Source organism: Drosophila santomea, chromosome 2R, assembly GCF_016746245.2.
Source record: "Drosophila santomea strain STO CAGO 1482 chromosome 2R, Prin_Dsan_1.1, whole genome shotgun sequence".
Classification (NCBI taxonomy): Eukaryota; Metazoa; Arthropoda; class Insecta; order Diptera; family Drosophilidae; genus Drosophila; species Drosophila santomea.
The window spans coordinates 15,001,959-15,021,222 of record NC_053017.2 but is presented as its reverse complement, the minus strand read 5'-3'; the positions used below and the strand labels follow the sequence as shown (position 1 = coordinate 15,021,222).

At 44.4% G+C, this 19,264-nt stretch overlaps 1 protein-coding gene across 12 annotated transcripts in view; it reads left to right on the top strand.

The window, feature by feature from the left end:
* Positions 1-341: 341 nt before the first annotated feature.
* The window catches only part of LOC120445253 (protein grainyhead), a 39,678-nt gene continuing 20,755 nt past the window's right edge, over positions 342-19,264 (top strand). For 6 of the 12 annotated variants that reach the window (XM_039625530.1, XM_039625528.1, XM_039625532.2 and 3 more), the window contains exons 1-2: positions 342-1,594; positions 6,593-8,173. In XM_039625530.1, the coding sequence (XP_039481464.1) occupies positions 6,912-8,173 (1,262 nt within the window). In that variant the 5' untranslated portion in view covers positions 342-1,594; positions 6,593-6,911. Of the gene's footprint in view, positions 1,595-6,592; positions 8,174-13,498; positions 13,630-16,341; positions 16,693-19,264 lie in introns of those variants that run through there. The other 6 variants (XM_039625538.1, XM_039625534.2, XM_039625536.1 and 3 more) reach the window with 4 other exon arrangements.

Genomic DNA, 19,264 nt, shown 5'->3' with positions numbered 1-19,264 from the left:
CACCCACACACACACACACACACACACGCACACACAGACACAGATGGAGGCACTGGGCTACCTGTGTTTCGGGACGCACTTGTATGGGTGTTCGGGAGTGTAGAGACAACATCATCGATTCGAATGAATTTGAGTGGCGCTGCGCTGCCGACGTCGCTGCCGCATTCGCTCAATATCAGTTACGAAAGAGATGAAACCATAAAAAGCAATAATAATCGAGCGCTCTCTCGCCAGCGCCGTGCACACGGACAGCACCTTGCCACCAATACACCCGCACGGCGACGTCGACAGAGGTGGCAGCAGCGCCAGCAGCGGCGGCAGCAGCACATTCAACAGTTGAACAATCTCCAATTGACTCTTTGGGCATTATAGCCAAGAGCCGAGATCCAGCGACAGCGACGACAAGTTTTCCGCGCACACGGAAAGTCAGCAAAGTTAATACACCGAAAATATATATAGTTTTAAATTCGACTAATCGCTTCCAACGGAAATTCCCTGTGAGTGCGCGTGTGTGTTGCGATATTTGCGAAAAATCCAAAAGTTTCTACGCCAAACAAACAGCAAAAAGTCGCGCTTAAACTTTTTCGAAATTAAATAAAACACACACACGAATTTCAGCCACGAAGAGGAAGAGAAGGCTGAAAAAGCGAAAAAAAACCTCGTGTGTGTGTGTGTATGCTAGTGTGCATGTGTGTTAGAGTATCTGTGTGTGTGTGTACGTGTGCATGTCTCTCGGAGAGCGTGAGCTTAAAGTGTGCCTGTGTGTGTGTGCTTGCGAGCTGGAATGAGACGCCATCAAAGCTGAGCAGCGAATAATAAAATGCAAAATAAAAATAGTGATTAATAACAGCAGCCAGAACCAGCAGCAACAACAAATGCTAGTGCGGAAAGCGCGTACAAAATAGTGAAAATACTCAAAAAACAACAACAGCAAGAACAAATTGGTTGGAAAACGCAAATGCCAGGCGAAACGCCCCCGCACCGACCCGCCCCCTCAACACTTGCGCCCTTCAGTGTTCAGCAGCAGCAACAGCAACAGCAACAACAGCAACAAGAGTAGCAATAGCAGCAACATGAGCAGCAGCAACATCAAATGTTAGGCCAAAATGCACAAACCGCCAGCAACAAAGGCAGCAGCAGCAATCAAACGAAACAACAACAGCTCCACATACCACAAAGAGTGGCACATTAGAAGCGGCCAAAAGCAGCCAGCCGAGAGCATTGTGTAAGCCAAAGGCCCAGAGAGCCAGGCTAAAAGCCCCCAGACGCACGACAGCAACAACAGCAACAGCAGCAGCAGCAACAACAACTAAAACAGCACAAAGAGTGGCGAAAGGTGCACCCACCAGCAAAACAGCAACAACCAACAACAGCAAACAGCAGCCACATTTCAGTTCCAGCTCCAGACTCCAGACTCCCAGGTTGCAGACTCCCCAAGCAAACAGACTCCAACCAAGTCCACGATCCAGCTCCAGTTCCACAGATCCAGCGATCCAGCGATCCACTGTTCCTGCGTGCTCGAGTGCCATAGATCCTCACCAAGTGCCAAAATCCGCATCCTGATCCCGAGAGCTCAAGGCACCCCGGCCCAAAAGTGAGTACCACTTACATACTTAGCCTACCAAGAAGTAATTATAAACGCATCAGGCTCCGTAGCCCTGGTCGGTTCATGGAGGGATTACACCGGCAGAAATAGCACCTATTGACCATTTGCCTTCCGGCTTATAGATCCCTTAGTGTTCGGGAGATTCCATCACAATAGCTGGTATTCCCAATAAAGAAAGCAATAAAAGCGGGCCTTTTGGGCACACTAAATGCGTTTACTTGAGTGTAGTTCCCAATGAATACCTTTGAAAGATTTATAGTAATGATCTAGAACAGGAACTTGTTATTATCACCTTGCGATATAAATTGAGAATTTCTAAAAATTATCGACAGCTTTGCTATTTGAACTATCTAAAGTAAACTAGCTTACACCTAGATAGACATCCAAAAGTCAAGTTGTTTTGGTGGGGTTAATATATAACTTGGAAATTGTATTTTTCAACGTGTGTGGTGTTGATTATTGAATATTATTTGATATTAACAATCTAATAGAAATATTATTTAAACCATTTTGCTTGCGATATAGACATCGATACTTTGTATACTTTTGTTTTAATGCTTAATTCAAATTGAACTATTATTTCCTAAAAAAGTTGTATTATCATCATGGAGTTAGTGGATTGTATATCATTTACATTGAATTGAAACTAAACCATTCCACAACCCTGCTGGCCAGTGTAAGGCTTTTGAAAGCCTTCGTCCACAGTGGACACCCTGTATGTTGTGCAGACGTAGCCTAAGTCTCTTGGTCTCTCCAGCTTCAACTTGTGTTGTTGTTCTCGTTGTTGTTGCTGTCATTGTTGCTGTTGTGTTGTTGCTGGTATCTTTCGCGCACACATTCCTCTTTGTTTGGTTTTATTTTGTATTTCGTATTTCGAAGTGGCCGCTGCGCAGCGCAGCAGCAGCGGCAGGTAAGTCGCACAGGTATTGGTGTTGCTGTTATATTGCCGTTGTGCTGTTCCGTGCTCTGCTCTGCTGCTGCCAACAATGCCTTGCTAGAGCGGGAGAGTTGGCCATAAAGAAGGGATCAAGACGCCTCTGTTTCGGCCTCTGCTGCTGCTGCTGCCGCTGCCACCGTTGACGTCGACTGCGCCGCCTTCTTGTTCGAAAATCGATGATGTTGCCCAGTGTTTGTGATTACGTTTTCCCCTGGACTTTTGTGCTGCCTTTTTGCCTCTTATGTTCTCGGCTTCTTTTTATTATGATTTTTATTTTCTTTTTTTTTGTTGTTCTTTTATTTTTTTTTTTGATTTTTTTCCTTCTTGATGATGGTGATCAATTTGGGGCTGCGATTATGGTACAGTAAAATGAACATCTACGCAGCACTCACACCGCCAGACACACAGATACATTCAGCCGTGAGATACACACACGCACACACGCGAACAGGCACATGTAACCCACACACAAAAAAAGGGGGAACTTCGTGAGAGAGTTATTTTATTTTCGTGTTCGTGTTAACGTTTATTGTTTTTCTTTTCTTTAGCCTTTCTTCGTTTCTTCGGGCCTTCTTGACTCCGTCTTGCAGCCGTTCCCCTTCCCCTTCCCCTGCCCGCTCCACACCCCTGCCCTGACCATGCACGCCTTTATTCCCCTGAACATTCCCAAATACACGGCAAGAAATTAGTGTAGCTATAGTTAAATACATATTCCATATAATAATACCCAGATGATAGTTGATTAGTTTTACACGTTTAAAAGGGGTTATTCACTAACTTATTTGGATAATAATCTAGAATCGATGAGGAATTTTGTGCAGTGTACCATCTACCAACTCCCCAGTCTCAGTCTTTGGTTATTGATGCCCAACAACTCTGACCGCTGATGTCTTAGGGTTACGCTGCGCATTTCTTCTCTTGTCTTTTCTCCACCTCTCCCGCCTACCCCTCCCGCCTCTCCTCACCTCAACATTCTCTCGAAGTAAGGTAAAGATACGTAAAATCCAAATTTCAAATTATGTCAAATCTTAATGGGATTTGAAATGGAATTGCTTTCGGTATTCACTGTGTATCTGGGAATCGCTGGTATTGGGGGGAAAGGTGATCGTGGTTTGGGGGATAATAAAGAACTCATGCCCATAGATCTCGTTGTAGGCGTTGTCTGTATGCAAAGGTTATATCGAGGGCTTATTTTCACATGTGGTGACTCCAGTCGATATAATCGATGAAAATTAGTAATGATTGTTTTGGGAGAAGGTTGATTTACTCATACAGTGAGCATACCTGCATAGACCCCAGGAAGCTAACGTAGGTAGATCTGTGTAGTAGACTAGATTTATTTGTTTCGACACTTCAATTGCAACACAGCGCTCAAGGAAAACCGACTGTTAATTTAAATTTACCAAGGTTCTGTAGTTATAAATAAATAAATATGTAAATTGCTTTCGCCGCGAAAGATTTCCTTATAGTGATCCAGTATTGGCGTAAGTCTGACTATGCTTTGTTGAAAAATTTCGCTTTTAAGCGTAAGCGTGATTTACAGTTTGTTGTTAAGCCAATCAATAACAGTAATTGCTTATTAATTACCTTGTACTACACTTGTGTTCGACGACTTGTTTTGATGATGGAATAGGATTAAGTCTTACACGGTAATAAGTAATGTTAAATAATTTGCTTGTTAACACATGTGGAAGAGTGTTAGAATGGAAGTGCTTAAAAAAACAATCATATACAAGCTTGTCCTAAAAAATATATCTTGGTCAATGTTGTTTGCTTCCTTAGTTGATATTGCATTGCAGAAGATGGCAATAATTTTTGTAGCGCCCCCGGGTGGACAGTTTAATTGGAATATTTTCTTTGAGAAAGTTTCTTTGTAGCCAAAATTCTATTTATGCGATTAATTTGGATTATCTCCTCCACATTGCTTCCCTTTCCCTGGGCATTATCCAAACTAGCAGCTACTTTTCATGTTGCTGATTTCTTTCGCACCCACCGCATGAGTGATGGGTCTTGCCCAGAATCCATCTATCTGCGGCTGGAGGTGCCAGCTTCATTGCCATTCTCCGATCTCCGACCATTCAAGCGGCAAGTTGGAAAGTTTTACTCCGTCCGTACATATGTACGTTGCCCCGAGGGTCTGCGAATGGCTGGTAATACAGCTGACCCAGTTCGATGGATGCGATGGGATCACTTGCGAGCCGGGGTGTTGATGTTGGTTTAATTGTTTCCTAATTGCCTTTCCACATCGACTTTCTTCAGGCAATCGTTTCTGATTGTCTGTGCCAAAAACTAGTCTATAAGCAGCATGACACTGACCTCACCTACTAACGGAATACCCACAGACCGGGTCCGAGGAGCCCGTCCAGATCGTCGTGAACTCGCCGGCATGGGCTGACAGACACACGAAACAAAAAACATAAAAAAAAAAAAACAAGTTTATCCACATCCACATCCCAGCAGTGAACTCTGCGGCGGCGGCACCAGTAATTTTTTGGCTTTATCATCAAACAACAATATGGGGGAGGGTTAGGGGAACTGGACGTGGAACTGAACCTGGGCCTGGACCTGAATCTGAATCTGAACCTGGACCTGAACCTGGACCAAACGTGGCTGTTGCTGTTGCTGTTGCTGTGGATGTTTTCCGAGGCTGTTTGCTGCGGCAAGGCGTGGAACCAGAAAGTCAGCCTTCTGGATTAGGTCAAGGATTGAGACGCCGCTGCTACCGGTGTGTATGGTTTTGGTGTGTGGCGCACACACACTGGAGAGTAGTACCTGTTCTCAACTTGTTGTCGATGATGTTGTTTTGTTTTGTTTGGTTTCGGTTTTGGTTCAGTTCAACTCGTCTCTGCTCAGTTCAGTTCAGTTCAGTTCAGTTTCAGTTTCGGTTTCGGTTTCAAAATCCCTCATAAACATGTTTTGCTAACTCGCAGATTCTGGACTATTAACAGCTGATGGACTGACTGGTTTTTTGAGCCGTGCAGCGTTATAGTGTACACTCTGTGTTTAATTTCACACAAAGCCCCGTTGTAAACAAAACACAAATATGGCTGAGAAGTTGGCTTCTCGGCTGGCGTCGACAGCGCCAGCGACGTTGGCAGCGACGCTTCTTCCACCTGTTTGGCTGTTTTGTTGTTTTGTTGTTTTGTTGTTTTGTTGCTCTGTTGTTTTGTTGTGTTTCGTTTCGTTGTGTTGTTGTTGCTGCCTGATGTGATGAACCGCACTGAGTTATGCAGTTACACGTTTGACATTTGCGAAGGAGTCAAACTAGTTCGACGGCCACGTGTGTGCAAGCCAACTGGGCTTATTTATTTTTGTTTTTTTTTTGTTTTTCCGTTTTCCGATTTTTTGTGTTTGCCCCTTTTTGTTTGTTTGTTTGTTTGTTGGCTGGCTGACTGGCTGGTCGTCCGTCTGTTTTGTGTGCTTGCAAATCGCTCGTCGTTTGAACCCGTTCCGCTCGCTCTTCCGCTTATGTGTGCCTTCTCTTTCCTTTTTTTTTTGTTTTTTTTTGCCTCATTTTCAATGGGGGGTGTGTGACTGCATCGCCAGAGGGGCGAGGAGGTGTGTGGGGGGAGGAGAGGGGCGCCAAGCAGACTGCCGCCAGACACTGCCACTTTTATTGTTGCTTCGGCGGCCTCATCGTTAATTGAGTGTGGTGGCGACAGCGGGGGCGGGGGTGTTGCTGTAGGGCTGTTATTGCCAATTGGGAAACACCTTATAGCATGTAGCCTGTGACTCACAGTGTACAAGTGATGTGTAAGACTAGCCTGCAAATTTTTAATTATTTCTAACCAAACTATTAAGTTAAAATCGCTTTTTCAGCTTGTTAGTTAGACAATAAAAAAGCAACTATGTTTTTAGGACTTGAAAAAATGTAGAAAATATTTACTTCCTTTTGACTTCCTTTCAAAAGGAAACTCAAAATTGGTATATTACATACATCGATAGTATCCTGCTTGCTTGCTTTCAACTTTATAATAGAAACTAGACTAAATCCGCTTCTTTCTCAACTTTTGTACTAATAATTACCTTTGTTGTTTACCCCATTGCAGCTGAGCTGAGAACGAAGCGAAGGAAGTTCCTTAGTGCCATAGAAAGCAGTGAATGAAACAACGACTAAGACGAAGATCGAGCATCGACCATCCGGAAGTGGAGCTAAATTCGAACGAAAGAAAACAACAAAGTGCCTTCCATCAATCCGTTGATAAGTGATATTTATTATGTTTATACTTGCCAGCAGCCGAGGCAGCAACAGCAATAGCAACAACCACAGGGGATCACGGCATCGATGATCAGACCACCACGACCAAGTCCTAGTGCAATCCGGAATCCAGTTCAAATTAGTTCAGTAAGCCGTAACTAGCACGTATAATGTCCACATCCACCGCCACAACGAGCGTCATCACGTCCAACGAGCTCTCGCTGTCCGGCCACGCCCACGGTCACGCCCACGGTCACGGGCACGCCCACCAGCTGCACCAGCACACCCACAGCCGCCTAGGAGTTGGCGTCGGTGTCGGCATCCTCAGCGACGCATCCCTATCGCCCATCCAACAAGGCAGTGGCGGAGGCAGCGGAGGAGGAGGCAACACAAACAGTTCACCACTGGCACCCAACGGAGTGCCACTGCTGACGACAATGCACCGATCACCGGACTCACCGCAGCCGGAATTGGCCACCATGACGAACGTCAATGTGCTGGATCTGCACACGGATAACTCCAAGCTGTACGACAAGGAGGCTGTCTTCATCTACGAAACACCCAAGGTGGTGATGCCGGCGGATGGCGGCGGTGGCAATAATTCCGATGAAGGTCATGCCATCGATGCGCGGATTGCGGCCCAAATGGGCAACCAAGCCCAACAGCAGCAGCAGCAGCAGCAACAGCAGACGGAGCACCAGCCGCTGGCCAAGATCGAGTTCGATGAGAACCAGATAATCCGGGTCGTGGGACCAAACGGTGAGCAGCAGCAAATCATCTCGCGAGAGATCATCAACGGGGAGCATCACATCCTGTCGCGCAACGAGGCTGGTGAGCACATTCTCACCCGGATCGTTAGTGATCCGTCCAAGCTGATGCCCAACGACAATGCGGTGGCCACGGCCATGTACAACCAGGCCCAGAAGATGAACAATGACCACGGACAGGCGGTGTACCAGACATCACCATTGCCGCTGGACGCCTCCGTGTTGCATTACAGTGGCGGCAATGATTCGAATGTGATTAAAACCGAGGCCGACATCTACGAGGATCATAAGAAACATGCGGCTGCAGCAGCAGCTGCTGCCGGCGGTGGATCCATCATCTACACCACCTCCGATCCGAATGGGGTGAATGTGAAACAACTGCCCCATCTGACGGTGCCACAAAAACTGGATCCCGACCTCTATCAAGCCGATAAGCACATCGATTTGATCTACAACGATGGCAGCAAGACGGTGATCTACTCCACCACGGATCAGAAGGGTTTGGAGATATACTCGGGCGGCGACATCGGCAGTCTGGTGTCCGACGGCCAAGTGGTGGTCCAGGCGGGACTACCCTATGCCACCACCACCGGAGCCGGCGGCCAGCCCGTCTACATTGTGGCCGACGGTGCCTTGCCAGCGGGAGTCGAGGAGCATCTGCAGAGGTGAGTGAATTGCCCACAAAGGGCGTTTAGCTAAATGAGGGGTAGCTGTGGGAAAGGGTTGGTCCACTGCCAAGTGGTTTGTTATTGTGCTCGAATTTCGGCGAGCTGTGACCCTTAATTAGTGGCTCAATCGAAGCTCGAAAGGTTGAGAGGGTCCGAAGTTTGATACAAAGAATCCTTTTTTGCAGGGTGTGCTACCATACAATTATTGAGTTTGTTGTTTGGACTATTGGAAAATCCACATGTGTATTTGCATATGGTTAATAATGTTTTTTCCTTCTGCTTAGAATACTTATGAATACTTACTTAAATAATCACTTAGTCGTCTAACCATTTTATAGCAACATATCATAAGAGAACGTAACATACAAAATTAGTTATAGGTGTCTTGAAAATATTTTCTAAGATCGTATATCTAATGTCTAGCCTATGTTCCGGTTAATATCCTTAACCCACGGTCCAGCCCACTCAACTATTCATTGAGCGCTGTTCTATCGGCAACATAAATCTCGACTAATTGCCTTCGTCATGGCGGTCAGTTGCAGCTGAAGTTTGAGTTGCTGCGGCTGCTGTTGCTGTTGCTGCTGCTGCGGTTGGTTACCACATCAACATCTTAATTGGGGACAGCAGAGTTTTAGTTTGGATTCGGTTAGAGTTCCCCTCTGCAGTCGTGGTCCTTTCAAATCAATGTTTGTCATTTGCATTTCTCATGCATTTGAATTAACCGCTCTTGCCGCGCGCATTTTACTGTTAATTATTGCGATAGGCCAACTGGCAACGGCTGCAACATTGCTGCCGCAACAGCAACAGCAACATCACTGTCGCACCACCAGCAGCAGCAGCAGCAACGCCAGCGCATTCTGGCTATACCCCATCCACTAGCCAAACATTGAGTTCAGGCTGGTGTCCTCATCCATGCCCATTCCCCAATCCCCAAGCTCCAAACTCCATGCACCATGCTCCATGCTGCATGCACCATCCTCCTTTCCCCCAGTGGAATGACAGCTTCCGTTGTAACTGTTTCTTCCATACGTTATTGCTGCCCCTGCAACAGCACCAACAGCAACAGCAACTTTGGCATTCTGGCGTGCATCGAATGTGCAAGTAGGCGAGCTAATAACACCCAGATCCAGCACCATGCTCCACGGAAACCCCCATCACCATCCCCATCCCCATAACCATCGCCAAACCCAGCCGCATCCTTCTCCTCCTCCAACTCATCCGGCAGCGATCCGCTTGGCAATTCATTTTAGAGCAGTCGACGTCGAGCGGTGGTATGCGCGGGTAATAAAAATTTGAATATAAATTAATCTAATAGAGAACCGTTAGCGAGGTGAGATGCAAGCGCAGCCTCCTTGAGCAAGGTGCCGCCTCGCAGCTTGGCAACTAAGTCATCGTCATCTGCATGGATCGCCGGATCGTTGGCCACTCGGACATCTGCAACGCCATCGCCATTGCCATCGCCATCGCATCTGCATCTGCAGCCGCATCGGGCTACTCCTCCTCAGCCTCCGCATAAATTCTTACACAGCGAGAAAAGTGGCTCTCGAATAGCGACATATGATGCAATCCGAAGCTCGAAGTTTAAAATAACTATTTTAGAATCGAGTTATTGATAATCTACTGGACATATAGAACAAATGATTGGTTGGTTATACAACATTTGTGAAACGAGTAAGAATTTCGTTTTGGAATGTTGTCATTGCAGTGCATAGTTCTAATGCCAATGTCCCATCCTGTTATAGCGGAGGATGTTGCAGCAGCGGCAGCAGCTGAGGCAGCAGCAGCATCTGCAACAACAACAGCAACATCAACGGACACAGCAGCAGCAACATGGCTGGTTCGTTTGGCCGGCGTGCATGTTGCATGTGCGGCAAGGTCCATAAATAACGACAAAATTGCGTTTCCGCATATGGACCGAGCAAACGTCGTCTTCGATTCGGACTTTGCCTGGATTTGGCCAGGCTTTTTCTCAAACGGCGACCGAGAGACCGAAAGACCGAGAGACTGTGGCAGCAACTTGTGGCAGCGACTTGTGGCATGCCGTCGAAGAAGCTGAACGACGAAGCTGGCTGGACCTTGCGTGTTGCTCTTGACTGTGGCCTCGCACTCTCGGTCTTTTGGCCTCGCTCGCTTGATGTACAGTTTGTTTTGTTTGCTGGCCCCCATGATAAGCAGCTGAGGACATGTCCAATTCCAATTCCACATCCCCATCCCCATCCCCATCCCCATCAACATCCATATCCACGCTGAGTGTCTGCAGCCCAAAAGTGTTCGCCTTGCCACGTTTTCATTAAAGTCGAATTAAAGCGGCGACAGAGACAGATCGCATTGGGGATGGCAGTCTGTACATATACATTATACCAATATACCATTATACGTATCCATATATAAGCCCCGTTGACCTTTGTTTCGAGCCATCCTTTCCATTGTGTCTGTCCGTCTGTCTGTCCGTCTGTCTGTCCGTCTGTCTGCCTGTCTGTCACCGCATAACATGTCCCTTGCAGCGTCTTAATTTACACTGTGCTACAAAGTTTTTTTTATCGCACCAGGATATAAGGATATAACCGAACACTTAAGTAAGTTTGTTTTATGAGAAGTTTTGAGTGCAATAATAAATCAAATATATTTTATAATTACACTCATCAACAGGGATCGCGAAAGTGAAGCTTAAAGCTCCATTGAGCAAATTCGCAAGCAAAAGCTCCACAAATTGCATTTGCAAATTGCAGCCTCGGGCAGCAGAGTGGCTTATAAAGTTTTTACGATTCGCCGAATTAGCCATATTATTCGGTTGAGCAGAGTGCAAAGCAATGTATGATGTACAATATACGATTTTATTATTCTCGCCATTTGGCAATAAAATTGTTTTATTGTTTATGCATTTTGCATTATTTAACTGCACGAAGACTTATGCAACCGCGCCCAAAGCGGCATAAATACGTATAATTTCTTTAATTGCCAATACTCAAGTGTTTTCTTCAATGCAAAGCACAGAAATCTCTGACTATATCGACACAATTCCAGAAAACACTAATAGTCATCAGAAATGGCATAGAAGTTCAATTGTCTTTAAAATTCAAGTACAGTTTGGCTTAATTTATGGGCCGCTTAAAAAACGGTATTTTCCTTTATCTGGATATTTACTTAAAACCGTATTACCATTAAGTATTGTTATTAATAAAATGTTGAGCAAAAGCAGATGTCTGAGCCATAAAATATCTCGAAATTGATAAGACGCCATTTGCATTTGCATTTCCTTTCTCATACAAGTTACCCTTTGACATTTAATAAAGTTATAAAAATAGAATCTCCTACGTAAATTGGAAATCAAATTTGTATTCAAGCGATGCTTATAGTTCAATAATATTTGATGGCCGTGAAATAAATTAATAATAATTAATGACGAAATCGTTTCGTTCCGTATTTAAACTTTGACATTTGCATACCATCAAAAGTTCCCCTAACCCATTTATGTAGATCTTTTGCAAATGGAACTAAAGCTAACTAATTCGCATTTTCTTAAAGCTTATTCCGCACCTCAGTTTTGTAGCTCAGTGTAGGGACTTTTTCCTCATTGAAATGCGGAAACCCCATAAAGTGTGCGAAATGAATGCAGTTTGTGAAATTTCCATACACAAGGATAACCTTCGGGTTTTAGCCTTCTGATCGCCGTGTTCGCGGTCAATGCGCATGTCACACGCACTCACACACTCGTCTGGGATACACATAGATACATACATACATACATATATGCATACCCACACCCTGTATATATCTTATATAGCTCTGCTTACTTTCACTTTACCCGATCATATTAAGTTTCTGAGCTGTAAAACATATTTTAGCTCGATTTTTTTTTCTCGATTTTTTCCCCTCTCAATTCAACAGTTTTTTCGCTACTCCTTTGGTTTTTTAAGTTTATTTAAGTTTTCATTTTATTTGCCGTACAGTGCGTTTCGGCGGCATAGCGACACTTTTAGTGTCTCTTATCTTGGAGATAGAACGCGACTGTCACCGACGCTCAATTCACGTGCCCCCCTCGCCAAATCTCTCCTGCTCCCCATGTTAACCCCTTGATTGACAATATTTCAATATTTTTACTGTTGTCGCCATTTCACAGCATCTGAAATCGAGGGGGTTTTCAAGAGGAGGGGGGTGGGGTGGGTCAGGCGGGGAGAGGAGTGAGGAGGAGGGGCGGCGACACAAGCCCCAAGTCACTGTCACGCATGCGCTTGCAAATGGAGCACTTAAATACCCTATCTGTGATACCCAGGATATATTCATAAAGTCGAAAGTCACATCACTGGTCAATTAAACATTTTTAACACCACACTTTTGTTATTGTTCTTGATATTTTATATATAAATTTAAAGAAAAATTCATATAAGAAAAATATATTGATCAATTTTCCCATTCAACTTAAATATGTGGCTTATGAAGCTTTGAACTTCCAAAGCAATCTTGTATAATATAACAAATATTAATCTTAAGTCCATCGAAGAGTATTCCCAAGTCGTTGGGTCAATCAAGTTAAGTTTCCCAGTTGTTGTTAGTGGCTTTTTGTTTCTTGCTTCTCATTTTATTATTATTAATATTAAAAGGTGCAACAGCGTTTGGACATTTTGATACAAAAACAAACCTGTTCACCTGCGCAGTCTACCTGCAGCACCAACAACAACAGCAACAACAACAGCAGCAGCAACAGCGACTGCAAGAGCGGGATGGCGTCAGAGAGAAGGAAAGAGAGAGCCATACGATGGCGAGAGAGAGAGGTAGATGGGGACAACGTTGAGGAGACAAGAAAGAAACATGTTAACACAATTCAGCATCTCATACGCTTTCGACTGTGGCCTGTTGTTCTTGTATTTTGTATGTTGTTGTTTCTGTTGCTGTTTGTGTTATTGTTGTTGTTCTTATTTTGTTGTCATTTTGTTGCTGTTAAATTTGTTGTTATTTTAGTCTCTCGCTCCACTCCAAAACTCTGAATTGGCGCTACAAGTTTATCGAACGCTCAAAGTGGTTTTCAGTTGATATCGAAAAGCCACAAGGTCGACAACAGCATCAAGTTTATATGTATATATACACATATTTATATATATATATATATATATATATACATATATGTATATACATATATGCACATACATATACCTGAGCATATGACAATATTTGTTTATATGTACTTAATGTTGTTGTTCTTCTGAAATCAGTGAAAGAACGCGCGTAATCCGCTTAAACGCAAAGCCCATACAAGTATCTTTGCATCTTTCGGTTCGGTAACGCGGTGAAGTGCATGTAAAAAAATGGTGAAGTGTTATCAGCTGCTGGAGAGCTTGATCAGTGAATGATACCCGGGATCGTAAAGCTCGATTTTAATTAAAGTCCATCATGCAGGAAGCCACAAGCACTACGAATTATGCCCTATCCTATACGGACTGGATGTCCGAGCCACGGTAGATGTGAAATGAAATCAAATTGAAGGACGAACATCCTTGACAACGTTCCTGTGCTGGCATTGATATAATTATATAACTGATATAATTTGCTTCTAGTGTGAAGGATCTGAATAGTGTGTGCGTTGCTCCTACGGATTGTGTAACTTTTATAAGCTTAAAGCGAAGCTTTCGCTCTAGGTACCCTGCCATATGCCATATATCGCCCATTCGGCAAGAGTATCTGTATCTGCATCTGTATCTGTATCTGTAGAGAGGTCTCTCGTATTTCCCGCGTTTCCAATATGGCAGCGAGATGTATCTTTGTATCGTTGTATCTCAGTGTCTGTGCAGCTCGGGCTTTCGGCTGTATCTGCTGATAATATTGTAGTAATTAATGCGATACGAATGAGAAATTTATTGCCCACGCCCGGACAGCGCCGCTGGCCATCGTATTTGTACGGAGCATACATATATGCCCCGCAGATCCCTGGGCCATTTGCATAAAATATGATCATGTAAATGACACAGACCAAAAAAGAAAGAAACATGTAAAATGGCTGGAAATAAAAGAAAGAAACACTAAGAGAGAGAGAAAACCAACAAAGCAACGATCAACGAAAATGATGCCCTAAGAGTTGGATCATTTTCCCAATCAGAATCTTGAGAGGTTTCCCACACTCGCCCATCGGTCGGTTGGTCGGTCTTTCGGTTGATGGGTCAGAAGAGCGAACAGATGGCACAAGGATGCGGCGAAGGGACAAGAATTAATGGGTCCTCGTTTCTATATCTGTTATTATTGTTTGCGCCCAGACACAATCACGATCGCGATCAATCTGCAGCTTCCACTGCGAAGGGGTTGAAAACTTTAGGCCCATTCGGGGCGATTTACCTAAGCCCATGTCCGCTTTTATGCAAATTACATCGCAGGACCCTCGGACCCGCCGCTGCAAACCATCGCTGCAAAGGGGTGGTTCCATCTCCGCCGGACACGGACAGCGGTCTCAATGGGCCGGAGGTGCGATGTCCAACGTTGAGAAACAATGACAATAAAAAAGGCGCAGCAACGCAGCCACGCAGCCACGCAGCCACTCGTCCGTGACAAATGGGCTTCAGCCCAAGGAATGGAAAGGAAAGGAACGGTTAAGGAAAAGGAAAAGTCGTAGGACTTGCATGTGAATCCCGAACGAATCCTTTTCAGCGTCTCTCTGGCTGAAAGCATTATGCAAATCAGTTCCTTTGTTTCGCCCTCGGAAGGACTTGATCGCTGGCTCGTCCTTTATCTTCCTCGGACGGTGTCCGAGCAAGCTGCGTTGTCTTCTCGCAGAACCTCAGCTAATATCAATAATGATTTCCTTAACCGTTACGGCCGCCGTGTCTTGGGATTAGGGATATATGTATGTTGTTGCATATATATAAGTTTGAGGGCAGCTGCCGCGGATCCTGCGAACCGGTTGGCGGCCCCGAAAGCAACCAGCGTTCACCTTGCCTTGGGCCAGCACTTCCCAGGCTGCGCTGCTAGCCCCGATCCGAGACCATCGCGATTTCGCGATTCCTAGACTCCGAGCTCCTAGGATGCCAAGTTGCCGAGATTGGCATCGAGACCACAGCAGTCCTGCCTCCTTTTCCATTTCGATGCCACATGCAACTCAGGCGATTCCTCGCAAATTCAGGTTGCCTTTTAGGGTTGTGCTCCTCGGCGTTTGTTGTGTTTTTGTTTTCGCCAAACTGCTCGCTACTTGTTGCACAATTGGACCGCGCGACGGGAGTTGCCCAGGAGGCGGACGAGTGGCCGAGGTGTTGGCCTAATCACGGGTTCGCAATCCGCGCACTTAGCCCAAAAAAAATTAGAGCAAAATGTGCGGAAATCGGGGGGTTCGAATGGGTAGTACCCTTGAAATTTATAGGGGAACCTACTTGATTGTGAATATTAAATCATAATTTAAAAATCCTTGGTTTATACTCAGTATAAATTTATCTTTCTGTTCTGTGTATTGATGACTGTCACCAACCAAATTTCTTAGCATACTTTTGAAATTCAAAGTGTGAGGGCTTAAAACATAATCTCTTGATTAAGTTGCTAATGTAAGTCGCACATTTAATAAGATTTCGGTTTCATGGCATTTATAAATTCATTAGAGACGGAACCACTTCCTTTTCCTATTGCATAAATGCGAAAAAGCCAAGTATACCCGTGCATTCTGCCAGTGCCGGGTGTGAAAAAAGCTTCATGGGAAATAAATAATTAGTGAATGACTGCTGCGGACCACTTGCAGAGTACAGGGGCGGCTGTGAAGGGGGCTCCCGCCGGCGTCCAGGGGCGGGGCAAAGTGTTAACAAAAAATTGACGCTTTTTTTCGGCCCATGCTCTTTGTTTTTTTTTTTCTTTCTGTTTTATTTGATGGCGCTAATAGCGCTAAACGAATCAATTCCGATGCCGAAAGCAGTAAAAAGTTGCCGCAAAACTTACAAATCCGTAACTGAGACGCGCACACACAAAAGCGTAACACACACGCACACACAGATACACACACACACACATTGATATTATGGGACGCACCTGGCCCGAAATTGATTATGTAAATAGTAAATAAATAGAAATGGAAATGCTAATGATGCTGGATTGCCAAAAACCAAATGCACGCACATGGGCGTTGTCCGCGACCATCTCACTTTCTGCCACGCCCAGTTTGAATTTTAAAACCCACACCTCCCACCCCCCTCGCAAAACAGGCGAGGCTTCAGCTTGGACTCACTGCACTCGGGGCACGTGGAAAGCGATACGCAGCAGCAGCAGCAACATCAGCACCAGCAGCTACTCCACCACTACTACAACCCAGGTGACCAGCTCAAGGATCAGGCCTTGGCTTTGCCCTTGAGTCACCACCAGGATCATGGTCACCACCTCACAGCTGCTGGCTTGATGCAGGCCGTTGCCGCAGAGATCCAACTGAACGAGAATCAGGAGCAACTGCATCAGGATCCCACTGCCTCCCAGAATAGTCCCTATCCCATATACAGCTACTATCGCAGCGAAGGAGAGAAGCCGATCGATGGTTCTCCCGGTGCCGATCTGTCCTGGAGGTAAGTCTCCAGTCTTGGATGCGGAACTTGGGTTTTCGAAATCAAGCTCGGTTTGCTCTATTTTATTTGATTTCATTTTATTGGCACAAACCATTTGCCAAAACTGTATTCATTCATCAATAAAACATGGGCGCGCTTTAAAAATGTTATAATTTATTTTGGCGTATAAACTGGTTTTTGCCTGCGGATAGTTAAGATATTTTAATTAGACAAAGTCAAAATTGAACTTTACTCTTGCACAATCTTGTGATACGTTGAGTATATTTTTCAAAACTATAACTGCTGTAGCATAATTCTATTTAAAAAGGTACTTTTCTTTTACAAATAATCGTAAGAAAATAGAATAGAATTTAATATAAGATTGAAATTTGCTTTAAATATATTTTTTTTACACACAAACGTGCAATATTTCCCAACCGTATAAGTTTAGAAAAATATACGTTTTCTGGCGAAAATGCTGTTGGTTTAAGTGCAGTGTTTATGAACTTCGTGGAAATGCGCAAAAAAGCGCGGCACGTTGCCTCAGCTGGGGGTTATGTAACCCAAGCCCAAACCCAAACCCAAACCCAAAATCCAAAACCCCAGACCAAAGACCAAAGCCCACATGGATGGCTGGTGAGTTCTGTGCCGCGGATTCGTTTTATGGAGCCGTGATGAAACCGTAACCGTAGTTCGGACCGGGGGCCTGGAAAAGGTCGCGCGTCTCGGCACTTGGCTTAGAAACACAATTAAAGGCCGAAAGACGTATGTATGTATGTATGTATGTATGTATAGAGATATGAACAGCACTTTGGCTATCTAATAAATGTGCGAGTTTGCCGCGCTCAACTCACTTCCCCATATATACATTTAAACATACATATCCGCTACGTGATTTACACGGCCTGACCCTAAAAAGCGGAATAACATCGGTCACATATCGCATTACGAAAAAAAAGAGGGAAAAATGTTATAACGCGGGCAATCCGAGTGTCATTTTTAATAGCGAAAATGTTCTGCAGAACATAAAAACAAAAACATTTCGTATTTTCCTTCTTTATTTTTTGACTTTTTTTTTTTGTTGTGTCCATGTCGATGTCCGTTTTGCTGTTTGCCGCTTTTTATATGTACGTTTTCAGGCTGAGAAGCCAGAAAACAACTTCGGGTGAAAAACCGGGACACCGGGCACGAGGGAGACAAGTGCCACAAAATGGGGCAAGCGATCGCAATCGCAGGCAGCGTTGTCAACTTGAGCAATGCCAAAAAAAAGGAAAAATAAAACCCAAATGAAACCTCGAAATGATACTGTGGTAAAAAAAAGAGCAAAAGAACCGAATGAGCAGACAGCGCTGAAATATCTTGCAACAGCTGCTAACGGAAGAACGGACACACACACACACTCACACTGTCAGCAGAATTCGTATCTGTGTGAGCCAAGGTGTGGCGCAATTTCTGTAACGCTCGGAATTTGCATATATGCAATCAATATCTATGCACAAATTAAGACAAATTGTCGAAAAGCCTGCTGAAAATCGGGCATATCTGATGGATTCGTATAAACTCTATTATCCAGATTGCTCAATTGGGCACATCGAATGCATTATTATTTCAATACCCTCCAGGTAGTAGAGAACTTTTTGTAGGTCTTATATGTAAGATATATATACTATCAGCTATTTAAGAAGTAAGTTTCAGAACAGGAGTCAAGAATGGAATAATCAAAACAAAGCAGAATAATCAATCAACCAGTCTCAAGAACCAGAATCCAGATATTCATAAGAAAGTAGCCGGTTAAATCAGATCAGATCAGCCCATTTCCCATTATCTGTGAATGAATTAAGGAACATTTATTAAATTGGTCTAAAAACTATAAAGATTATCTTCAAGACCTACTATCCATGCTAATTTCAACCGCCATCTTATTGAGATATCCTTATGAATATGTTATTGCATATTATTTACCTGAAAATGAGCTCATGCGAATATATCCTCACTTTGCTGCACAATTTACACAAAATGTGTCGGTTGCCCTTTTTTTTGTTGTCTCTGGTCAAAGGGCGGGGTTTCCCTCAAAGAGCTTTAATTGTGTCTGAAAACTTGGTGGAAATAATTCCACAATCGAATCCGGTTTTCCAGCTGCCAGGACTTTTGCTTTGCTTTGGTTTGTTTTGTTTTGTTTTTTGTGCTTTTTTTTGTTTGCTTGACCTTGTTGCGAGGCGTGCCGTCTCCCTCTAAGGCCATCTTCCCTCTCCCTTTTTTGGGCTTTTCGGATTTAGCCCCCCCTCCCCACACCGCTGGAAAAATGGCAAAAGTTATCCATATTCGATTATCACAGACGGCGACAGGCATCATCGCAGCTAATTTACGACTCTTCCTAGAGTTGTCGGCGATAAAGCGATAAGACATCGAATCGAAGGGGCAACTAAGTCATGGGGGATGCCCCCACCCCCCTCCCCACCACCCCCTTTTCTTGATTGTGTTCGCTGGCAACTCGAGGTGGATGTTGGCCAAAAGCAGTTGTTGATGCTGATTCCGATGTTGCTGTTGCTTGTGCCAGCTTTTTCTGTCTGGTTTTTTTTTGTATGTGTGTGTT